Source organism: Pristis pectinata, chromosome X (assembly GCF_009764475.1).
Source record: "Pristis pectinata isolate sPriPec2 chromosome X, sPriPec2.1.pri, whole genome shotgun sequence".
Classification (NCBI taxonomy): domain Eukaryota; kingdom Metazoa; phylum Chordata; class Chondrichthyes; order Rhinopristiformes; family Pristidae; genus Pristis; species Pristis pectinata.
The window spans coordinates 11,350,476-11,362,618 of NC_067450.1; the positions used below are offsets into that span (position 1 = coordinate 11,350,476).

A 12,143-nucleotide genomic window follows, 5' to 3' on the forward strand; every position below is an offset into this window, starting at 1 on the left:
TTTCACGGTATCTCAGTACACGTGGCAATAATAAACCAATGACCAATATTACTGGTCATCTTCAGCAACCTTTTCCTAGCTCCCACCCAGTCATCCTTCTCCCTTGTGAAGTGCCATGCGGTATTTTACCATATTAACAATTCCGCATAAGAGAAAGTTACTGTAGAAGAGTTCCTTTTTGTAGCTAATACAGGTGTAAGAATCAAACAGCTTTGCTTTAATTCTAAATTATTCATCAAAAAATTAATAATAATAAAAAAGATGCAAGTTCCTTACCTGTGGCTGAGACAGCATGTCCAGACTCCAGGTACACAGTTTTCCATCAGTGGAAACGCTGACCAAGTTATGAGCATTTTGAGTGCCAACGACATTCACACAGTAAACAGGATGCTGTATTGCAGAACAATCATATCATAAGATCAATGTAAAGGATGTAGAAAGTAACTATTTACTCTGGTTTCTCACAAGACAATTCTTTCGTTGGATGTGTTTCCCAAATACTACCACCATTACGTCTGCCACTTCATTAACCTGATCCATGTGTTGCAACTTAAGGTTTGAGTGCTAATATTTTCAATAAATGGTATCAAAAGGATCATTCTCACCGTGTGAGCTGCAGCAGACAATGGAGTCCGCTGTACGGGCGTCTTCTTGTTACTGCGATTATCCCAAAGAACAATCTGACCAGAATATGTTCCACCCACCATAAGGTTTGGATGAAACTGTGCAAAGCAGGCAGACATAACTTTTGACTGAAAAAGAAAACAATTAAATATGATCATGCCTTCTCATAACACAAAATAGAGATAAAAAGTTTATTGATATTGATATTCCATCTTTATATGCCATTCTAAGCATCTTTTGAATGGAACATTAAACCAAATTATAGAGTCAGAGCACAGAAATAAGCCCTTTGACCCACAGTGTTGACCGTTTTACCTATACTTTATCTTATACTAAACCCATTTACCAGCACTTGCTCCGTAGCCTTCTATGCCTTGGTGATTTAAGTGCACATCTAGATACTTATAAAGTGTGAGCATCTTTGCCTCTACCACCCCCTCAGACCGTGCATTCCAGATTCCAACCCTACTCTGGGTGAAAAAAAATCTCTTACTCCTTGCCTTAACTCCGTGCCCTCAGGTCTAAGACATCTGTGCCATGGGGAAAAGTTTCTTCATATCCACACCATCCATACCCCTCATAATTTTGGTTTCATTTGTCAGGTCCTCCCCCTCTGTCTCCTCCACTCCAAGAAAAGCAACCCCAGCCTCTCCATATAACTGAAACACTCCGTCCCAGGCAACATCCTGGTGAATCTCCTCTGCACCCTCTCCCATGCAGTCCCACCCCTCCTATAGTGAGGTGACCAGAACTGTACACAGTGCTCCAGCTGTGGCTTAACCAGTGTTTATGAAGTTGTATCATAACCTCCCTGCTCTTGTATTCTGTGCCCCGGCTAAAGACAGGATGTTGTCTGCCACCTTTGGCACTATCCATAGAAGAGTTGGGAGTTAGCCAGTGTCCCGGCCAAGGCTTAACATTTAATCAATATCTCCAAAACCATCACCATTTGGCCAATATCACAATTCTGTCTGTCTGCAAATCATTGGCTCATTTCCTACATTGCAACACTGAGCACACTTGTAAAAGATTTCATTCGGTGTAAAGCACTTTGGGTGTGAAGGGCACTCTAGAAATGCAGATTGTTTTTCATGGAACTGAGTGGCTCAATGAGGTCAATGTGAGTTACACTCACTATTGTGTAATTAACCGGAAATTGTGCCAGCTGTATGGATTGGTCTGCTGTGCTCAGATTTACAACTGCAATACTGGAGAAACCGGGAGTCTGAACACAGGCACTGCAGCAACTTTATACATGCACACTAAAAATAATCCTATATATTTCAATTTTAGAAAATATTGATGTCATGGCAAATTTACCATCAAGGTTAATGCTGATTGTGAGACAATTAAAATACCATTTCTCATATTATGCCAGGTTAGACTTTACAAAGTTATTAGGCTGTGAGGAAAAGCTGGAATTCGTAAACAGAATATACTGTATGTGTGAAAGGCTTACACCAGGTTATACAATACCTGGCAATGAAAGATATACTCTGGGGTGGTCTTCTTAAACTTCATGTTCCATATAAGGGCTACACCATCAGGTTCATTCAAAGCATCTTCATTGTTGGTATATGATGCAACCAATAGTTCCGGATACTATTTAAAAAGAAAAGGAAAGAAACAAAATCAGTTTAGTTCACAGGAGTTAGTAAAAGATACAGTGCTCCCTTAATACAATGTCATTATAGCTTCATCTCCACAGACCCTGCTATACCAAAGGAATAGTGCATGCAGATGTTTCAGATACCAGGAAAATCCTGATAACACAATCAAGATATGTGAAGGTCTACCTATATTTTGAAACAGTGAATCATTCTTCAATAAGGAGACCTATCTGACAACAACTGTAGGGAACTGAAATTAATAAGGTTATCAGACAATCAGATGCAAAACTTACTAGATGTTACAACCTAAATGTAGTATAGGGCTAGTGCAACAACTCTCAGTATTGAGCAGCTTCATTTAAGTACTTTAAAATGTGTCAAATAGGGTCCTGAGTCTTGGCAACACTTTTTATGCATTTAAATCTCTTTCATTATGCTCTGTGGGAGAAATCAGCTTTCAGACATTTTATGAAACTGTTTTATCAGCACACTGATGCAACTCCAATGTGTTTTTTTTAACCCTAGCATTTGAAGATAATGTACAGATCATCACTATGGCACTACTTCATAAAGTATTGTTAGACCACAGCTGGAGTACTGTGTGCAGTTCTGGTCACCACACTATAGGAAAGACATAACTGCATTGGAGAGAGTGTGGAGGAGATTCACCCGGATCTTGCCTGGGATGAATTATTTCAGTTACAAGGAGAGAGTGGATAATGGTGTTTGCTTTCCTTGGAGAGGGGAAGGCTGGGGGGTGGGGGGGGTGCACCTGATAGAGGTAGACAAAATTATGAGGGGCATAGATAGGGTAGACAGTAGTAAACATTTCCCCATAGCAGAGGTGTCTATAACTAAAGGTCATAAGCTTAGGGTAAGGGATAAGAAGTTTAGAGGGGACCTGAAGAAGATATCAGTCCCCCCAGAGGGGGGTTGGAATCTGGAACGCACTGCCTGAGGGGATGGTGGAGGCAGAGACTCTCACAGCATTTAAGTCTCTAGACAAGCACTTGCATTACTAAGGAGCAGTAGGCTATGGACCTACGGACCAAGTGCTGGTAAGTGGGACCAGTATGGATAGGTACTTGATGTTCAGCTTGGACACGATGGGCCAAAGGGCCCTTTTCTGAGCTACATGACTCTATGACTCTTACTTAGTGAGCATAGGTTACTCTTTCAGTCTTGACTAATGCTTCCTTTTTGGCTGTCATATCTGCAACATCTACCAGCAAAAACAAGGTCAGCAGGCTCATGGGAACACCACCACCTGCAGGTTCCCCTCCATGCCACACACCATCCTAACCTGGAAATATATCACTGTTCCTTCATCGTCACTGGGTCCAAATCCCAGAACTCCCTCCCCAACAGCACTGTGGGAGCACCTTCACCTGTGGGAAGGACTGCAGTGGTTCAAGGCGGCAGCTCACCCCCACCTTCTCAAGGGCAATTAGGGATGGGTAATAAATGCTGACCTTGATATCTCAAGAGATGAATTTTTAAAAAAATTACCTGCTGTGACCAATCCAGACAAGTAACAACACGATCCTTTGACCAATTTTCATCGTAAAACTGCCTGTTCAGTGACAGCTTGGCTCCCGCTTGGACCTCTCTGAAATGCCATTTCATAAAATATTAAAAACATAGAACATTAATTCACTGGACAATGCATTTGTAGAGCACAATGTGGTCACCAGACTGGTCTGCCAGAAAAAACTGGCTTTTTCTTTGCACCACCATCATCTCAAGGTCAACTATGTTGGTCTTGGTAGCGTGGAGAATGGATTAAAGTGGTTGCTATTTAGGGGACCCTTTTACATGTTGGTGTACACAATGTATCCAATGGGACAATCTTAGAAAGACCATCCAAGTCCCAGAAGCTCTGTGGTGAATGCGTCACCCCTTGTAGTATAGAGACTTCCAAATGCCCAAGTCTAAAGTGGTTGAACTCTGTGTAATACAGAAAAATAGTCTTGGTAGCAGAACTTCAATAGAAACAAACATGAGATGGTGTACTTTGCTAGGAAGAATAAAGGAGCCACCTAGTATTTTGAAATTAAGAGGCCAAATGGGATCAAGGTACAAAGGGATCTAGGGAAACAGATTCATAAAAAGTAATGATGCAAGTTATGAAGCTCCGCAGTTCATTTCTAGGGGGAAGGAATTAGAAACCAGAAGTGTTACGTTAAACTTGTATTGAAGCTAATTTAGACCACAGTTAGAGTACTGTACACAGTTTATATCTTTATATTATGAAAAGGGTATAGAGACAGTGAAGAAGGTTCTAAATGGGGTGATGCCAGGTTTGAAAATTATAACCATCAGGAAACGTTAAACAGGCCAAGGCTTTTTCTCTGGAAAAGAGAAGGCTGAAGGATGACCTGAGAGTGGTTTTAGGATTATGAAGGGGTTTAATAGGATAGGTGCAGAGAAAATCAGGGCACTTGGGGATCGGGTAGGAAAGTAATTTGAGGCCCTGGATCAGCCGTTTTCTTACTGAATGATGGGGCAGGTTTGAGGGCCAATGCCCTGCTTCTGTTTCTTACGTTCACTTGTAGGAGAGTCCGAAACAAAGGCCATGAATACAAATCACTAATTCAATAGGGAATTTAGGAGAAATGTCTTTATTCAGAGTGAGGTAGGATTGTGGGACATGGAAATGAGGCAGTTAGCGCAGATTTAAGTGGAAGCTAGATAACGGTAAGAGGTAGTAAAGAACAGGCAATGCTGATAAGGTAAGACCAAGGAATAGGAGAAGGCTCATGTACAGCAAAACACTGGCATGGATGAAAACAGAAACCACAGGAAACATTCAGCAGATCAGGCAGTGTCCTCGGAGAGAGAAACAGAGTTATTGGTTCACTTGTTTTCTCACTTTTCTCATTCTGAAGGGTCACAGACCTGAAACATTGACTGTTTCTCTTTCCACTGATGTGTTCTGATTCACTGAGTATTTCCAACATTTTCTGATTTTGTTTCAAATTTCCAGTTTCTACAGTTTATTTTGCTTCAAACATTGGAAAGGACATTGGACTGAATGACCTGGCTCTGTACTATAGACTCACTGCAACCATAAAACAGTTCAATAACAAGGAAGACATTACTCACCCTTCTTTGTCATCGAGGTTGCGTCCACTGTAGTCAAAGAAGATGTCAACTTGTTCAGTAAGGGCTTGCTCAATCACCCTAGAGGTCTGGTCAAAGAAGGACCGAAATGCATCTGATTGAAGAATTTTTTCTTTTTCATCCTCAGTTAGGTCATGCCGATTCACTAGAAAGAAATTTAACATGACAGTCCAGCTGAGATGGCTGTAATGCAGTGTGTGTGTGTGTGTGTGTGTGTGTGTGTGTGTGTGTGTGTGTGTGTGTGTGTGTGTGTGTGTGTGTGTGTGTGTGTGTGTGTGTGTGTGTGTAAGATAAGGCATCTTTATTAGTCACATGTACATCGAAACACACAGTGAAATGCACCTTTTGCGTAAAGTGTTCTGGAGGCAGCCCACAAGTGTCGCCATGCTTCCAGTGTGTATATATACTGTATATACATAATATATACTGTATATATATGTGTACACACACACATTAATATTTTTCTTCTTCATTCCCCTCCCTTATTCTTCCACATCAACCAGCTTGCCAGTCATATATAGCTGAGTCACTACCTTTTCTCCCTTCACATCGAACAACTCGGTGTAATATGAAGAAAATGTTTAAGGTAGCACAGAAAAAAAAGGCACGATTTCAGTTTTGTGATAGATCGTACAAATAAACAACATGCTGCATGGTACCTTTTAGTACATGTTCTCTGCTCATACACATTTAAATGTGCACCCCTGGAGTTTATTCATCTTGATGACTGCTACCCAGGGGAGATTCCCTTCTTCATTATATTTCCCATCAGCTCCATCCCATGACAACACACTGACCAAGATCAAACTAAGACTCCTTCCCTAATCAGGATGATGTAGTTCCAAGGGAGGAAATGCAAAATAAAAGCCCAAAAATGCTGGACATAGTCAGCAGGTCAGACAATACCTTTGCAGAGAGGTACTGAGTTAATGTTTTATCTGAACCAGGAAAAGTCAGGAACCCAAGGTATTTGACATTGCTGAGACGGGGGAGGAATGGGGTGTGCCAGTGAGGAGAACAAAAGGGTGGAGACCAAATGGTAGTGCTGCTATCTGAAATATCCAGCAAGTATTTCCTTGTTAGAGCTATATCATCCCGATTAAGAAAGGAGAGTGGTAAAACCCAAATATAGGTTGATGACCTTTCATCAGAACTGGCTCGAACTCAGGAACAGTTCTGAATTGCAGTTATCTCCTTCTGCTTCAAACTGCAGCAAATCATAGCTTCACAAAAGGAATGCCTGCTATAATGAGACAGCAGCAAGTCTTCCAACATCTTCCAACTGCAATATAAACAAGCAAACCCACAACAAGTTTCAATGCAAGTTAAGGATTCATCCTTATCCAAGGACTTGCTGCAGGGATTTTATAACCACGGCTACACTAATCCAGACCCAATACATGGAGAAACACAGCATTCAACTGAAAAGCTTTAACTGGAATGAAACACTTTTCAAACTTTTTACTGACAACAACCTCAGACTTTGGATTGAACAAACTACTATTAATAGTATCAACCTGGCTTCCTGTTAGCACTAATAGCCCCATTTACAATGTGACTGAGTGCTGCATTTTCATCCGTATACAGTATTCTAGAACTAAATGAGCATGGGGGCAGTGCAATAAAACACTTTTGATGCACATTTTAGACTGTAACTAGAACCTTATGAATGGTGCTTAAGGTGTACAGGGAGGAGACACTTCATCTGTTCTTAGTACACAGTAGTGAGCACCTCCAACAATTCAGTGGAAACTAGCATCCTTCAAAACACTGCGAGATAATCTGGTGGGTATCCACTGAATAACCTTGTTCCAGCCAAGTACAAGATAATGAAAAGTTTAATGGACTAAACAGTTTTAGTGTATCCCAAATATACAAGAACAGTTACCTTGATGCCCTTCCTCTCTCTCCTCTTGGGTTTCCTCAGGTGTTTCAGTCTCTGCTTCAGTTATAGCTGTCACAGGAACCACTGTTTCCTGTTTTTCTGCAGGAAGTAATTGCATCAAGCAGAAAATCAATACACATCAGATGTGAAGACATTGATTTTCAGGATATGGATTTGTCTACTAAGTACTCTTGAAATCAATGAATTGCTTCAGTTATAGTCAAAACATTTGTCCAAATGCCATTAATAGAATGACTTAGGTTGAACACAACCTACCCCATGCCTGTGCATGGCAAATCATGGGCAGTCATTTATGAAGTTCTTCCCTTTCCATCAGAGCCTTGGGCCATGCACTATTTCTGGCTATTGAAGCAGTGATCCAATAACAGGGTTTACAGCTGCCACTAGGTTGGATGCTAACAAATACACAAGTGCAGCCCAGGGATGGCTTGGTCATAGATTTTTTAAATTTAAATTTGATTTCACAGCTCTGGATTGTAACAAAAAATATTGGAATGTGGTTGGACTTTGCCTACCTTCATCTGGTTTAGCAGCCACTGGTGTCTGTGTTTCCTTACAGTGTGCCAGACGTTCACAAGGTGCAATATCCACATGGGTAATTCTGGCTATTCCTAGTTTTTGCAGGTGATGGCTACATAGGAGTTGATATACAAAAATCACTGTGGTGCAATGAGTAGCAAAACAACATTCAACCTTGAAGACTGCTATGCTTGTAAATGGAACCTCCAATATCCACACTCTTGAAATCTGCCAGAATTATCACAGGGCAGGACATTGTACAATGAGATTCCATCTCATTGCATAACAATTTTAAAGAAATTACATTTCTTCTTTTATCGGTGAATGCAACTACGTAACAGTACACATGATGCTGCTTGACCTGCTTTATCTTACATTGTTAGAGAGTGTCTCCTTCATTTTGGCAAATAATGGAGGTTCCAGATATACGGTGCTACAAGCTAACTATTACTTGACGACTATTGGTGAACTGATAGCCCCAATACATTATATGTGCACTGAGCAGCCAATAAGCGCACACATTATATGCAGAATACTTTGTTGTAGAAGCCACATAATTAAACCAGCAGAAATAAATACTTCAACCATCTTTTATTTTAAACCTTTCTAAACTTGTTCTTGAATTCTTTGGCAAAATGCAGTAATGAAAGCATTTCACGTCACCTGCAGACATCTAGTTTCAAGTGAAATTTTGGATGTTTTTGCCACTTCAAGCACTACAGCTTCATAACAGTATTCTGTAATTTCTGATTATGTTACTAATTATTATTTCTGAATGTGATTAGTATTATCTTAAGTAAAAGTTGCTTTTAAATAAATACTAATTCCAATTTCTCCAGTTACCCTCTACACAAGGACAGACTGGCATTTGCATTATATTTTGCCCGTTATAAGCAGCTGTTTTATCTATTGTACTTAACAAATAAGATTTAAATGTAAAAAGTAGCAAGGATGGGATATTGTATACATTACTAATGATATACATGTACCCATGAACATGAAGTGGAGATTGATAAACTGATGTTTTTTTGCCAAGAAGAGGACAGATACACTTGTGCAAGAATCAAATCTGGGAGAATCTCACCACGCTGTAATAGCATAAATGTCTGTAGGTACTGCAACTGTATAGAAATACTTAAATGACTGGAGGTAACTTTCCCTTTCAGACCTTGGACTGTAGATATTTGGGAATGAACTGCCCTCCTGTTGTAGACCTGCCAATTTTAATTTCCATTGATTTCTTAGTATCAGTAATGGGGGCGGAATGGATTCCCCAACTTGAGTTAAAGGATAATTAAACAATAAATGAATAAATAAGGGCTAGATATACTGGGAGTTTTACCACAGCAGGAATTGTTTGGGTGTGAGACAAAGCTCAATATACATATTTAATTCCCATCATGTTCCTTCTCCATCGGCACAGTTATTTATTAAAGATGAATAAATTAAGAGTTAAGCCTAATTGGCAATTAGTTTGCCAAGACCTAAATATATGGGAGGTGAAACAATTAAATTTTCATTTGAATACCCGTCCGTTACAATCACAGCACTTCAGCAATGATCTGATACCGATTATTCCACTTTAGATACCAGAATGCTTAATGTTTAGATAAGTTCAGGGTCTCTGTAACATCACCCACAGAATACAGATGATAAAGGGCATCTACTTCCATCAAAAATAATACTTTGTTTAATATACACCACTCAGAAACAATACTTTTATAAAAATGGGGATTGTTCCTAACACCATTGAGCTTCATGGCAAGTTTTCTATTAGGCACTTTGTTTCTATTGTACGTGGTTTCTAAAGAACCAGTAAATGCACAGGACAATCAGGTGGATCTCAAATTATTTGAAATCTGAAATCACATTGCTCGATTTCCTCTTGAATCATTTCCTTATTCTTGGTCACTTAATTGATTTGTTGAACACAACTCGAAAGATTAAGTGACTTGCAGTATCAATAGTGTTTTACAGAACTGGTGTTAGGAGCTTGCTGTTACACTCCTCATACACTCCAACCCATATATTACCTTTGTTCCATAAACTTGCCTCTTTTAACGATGCACCTTACATTTCTCAGTATTAAATGCCTTTGCTAATTGTAAAGTCACTGAAAATCTCTGAATTTTAACGCTTAAAAAGTTCCTGGTTTTTACGAAAAAAAATCTCATTTAATGAACTAATGTTTCATCTCCCAAACACTCGAAGCAATTTTACCATTAGCTCATGTTAATGAGACATTTTCCAAAAATTTGGCCAGTAAGTCAAGTATTATAGTTAGCAGCAGAAAGGAGTAGAGGATAGGTACCGCATTTCAGAATCAGTCTGAAGTTGAAGCACAGATAGATCTGTATCCCACTGCAGCGTCCTGATGAAGTTAGCAGAATAAACCGTGAAGTAGAAAAGTGAAAGGTTAGTTTCATTCATAGTAAATAAAACTACACAATTGTAATAGTGGAAAAATTCACTGGCCCTACCTGATTTTTGTGGATTTGCAAATATATGATAAAGACTATAGCTAGCTCCAATACCAAATAATTAAAGGAGACAGAAATGATCTTACTGACAGAACTAGTTAATGCTATTGGGTGATATTTTGATTAATTGATTTAGGTGCTTCTTGACTAAACTGGAGACTGAAATATATTCTACATTCTGTATTTATACATGAGATATATATGGTATACATCTCAGGAGCCAACTCTTAACAGAGGAAAGATAGGTGGCATTCACCATTGCCTCCAGTGCGCGAGCATAGCCCTTGGCCATCTGAGGTAAAGTATGTTTGAAGGTCAAGACCTCAAACCCACACAAAGCTTATGGTCTACTGGGAAGAGCAATTCCTGGCCTCAATGCTTCAGAGACCTGGACTACCCGCAGCAGGCATCTCAAAGCGCTGGAGAGATACCACCTGTATGCCGTCTTCATAACATCTTCCAGATCCATTGGAAGCATCAGCAAATCAATGTCAGTGTTCTCGCCCAGGACAATATCCCTAGCATTAAAGCCCTAGTTACATTCAGCCAGCTCCAATGGTCAAGCCACATTGTTCACATACCCTATACCAGACTCCCAAAACAGACACTATTCTGGGCTCCGTCACAACAAGAGATTACTAGGTAGACTGGGGATACAATATGAGAATGTTCTCAAAACCACCCTGAAAATGTGTAACATTGGGAATCATGGGATTCCTTGGCCTATCACTGCTCAGACTGGAGAAGGAGCATCCAGGATAGCACTGAGAACAGATTCCCTTCACCAGCAGCACAATTAAACTCCCGTATAAACGACGGAAGGGGTGCATCATCTTTCAGTCTGCAGATTCTGCACTGGCCTCACCAGCCACCTCAGAACCCATCAGAACTGGAGGGTAAACAAGTCATTGTCAACCCTGAGGGACTGCCTTCTTAGAAGTAGTTTCGCTATTTTTAAACTGATTATTTATCTTAGGGATGTGGGCAAGTATTGCCTCAAGAACATTAGTCTGTATTGTGGGATTGGATTCTTGTGTAGGTCAGATCAAAAAGAGTGGGAGGTTGAATTTTAGTCCTTGTACCACCTTATAAATTAACATGGAAGTAATTGAATTCAGCTTCTGGGTTGCTAGTCACATCCTATTGATTCCAAATATGCAGGGATTATTGAATTATCTAGCACTATTAATGTTCAAAAACAAATATTATTTAAAAACCTGAACAAAGCAAATACATTAAGGCAGTTTAAGGAATTATCACTGTTATAGTGCAAATAATATTACTGAACATGCACGCATACTGGTGGGAGAAATTTCAGAAAAGAACACTTGAATTTTGGAGAATAAAAACATAAGCACCATGAAAGTAAAATTGCTGGCATTATTAATTCTTTGATTCAATTTAGAATAAATAAGTGCATTAATCCACTTGATCTTTCACAGTTTCATAAAAATCATGAATCATTAGCCATTAAAGTTAAAATAATCAAGAGACAATAAAACCACAGATGCCGCAAATCTGAACTAAAAACACAATGCTGGAGAATGCTCAGCAGGTCAGGCAGCATCTGCTGAGAGTCAAGGTTTCAGGTTCTCTTGAAAGATTATTGACCTGAAACATTAATTGTAATTCTCTCTCCACAGATGCTGTCTAACTTGCCAATTATTTCCAGCACTTGCTATTTTTAAGTCAGATCATTGTTTACTGTGACCACAAGACAACGGTGTGCATAGAAAACTAATTCTTTTTTTCCTTAAAAAAAAACAATAGAAAGAAGGCAGACTGGTGGCACCCTTCAGTTCAGGCATCCAAGATCTGGAATCTTCTTGGTCAGTAAAGAAGCAGTAGAAAGATGAAGAGATACCATCAATCTATCTTAAC

At 39.6% G+C, this 12,143-nt stretch overlaps 1 protein-coding gene across 5 annotated transcripts in view; it reads right to left on the reverse strand.

Annotated features, from left to right (window-relative positions):
• LOC127566859 (cytoplasmic dynein 1 intermediate chain 2-like) overlaps nucleotides 1–12,143 on the reverse strand; it is a 48,656-nt gene that overhangs the window by 11,797 nt on the left and 24,716 nt on the right. For 3 of the 5 annotated variants that reach the window (XM_052009353.1, XM_052009352.1, XM_052009356.1), the window contains 8 exons: nucleotides 10,094–10,153; nucleotides 7,779–7,894; nucleotides 7,246–7,341; nucleotides 5,340–5,502; nucleotides 3,744–3,843; nucleotides 2,101–2,226; nucleotides 606–752; nucleotides 277–390 (listed from right to left, as the gene is read on the reverse strand). In XM_052009353.1, coding sequence (XP_051865313.1) covers nucleotides 277–390; nucleotides 606–752; nucleotides 2,101–2,226; nucleotides 3,744–3,843; nucleotides 5,340–5,502; nucleotides 7,246–7,341; nucleotides 7,779–7,894; nucleotides 10,094–10,153 — 922 coding nt within the window. The remainder of the gene's footprint in view (nucleotides 1–276; nucleotides 391–605; nucleotides 753–2,100; nucleotides 2,227–3,743; nucleotides 3,844–5,339; nucleotides 5,503–7,245; nucleotides 7,342–7,778; nucleotides 7,895–10,093; nucleotides 10,154–12,143) is intronic. The other 2 variants (XM_052009355.1, XM_052009354.1) reach the window with 1 other exon arrangement.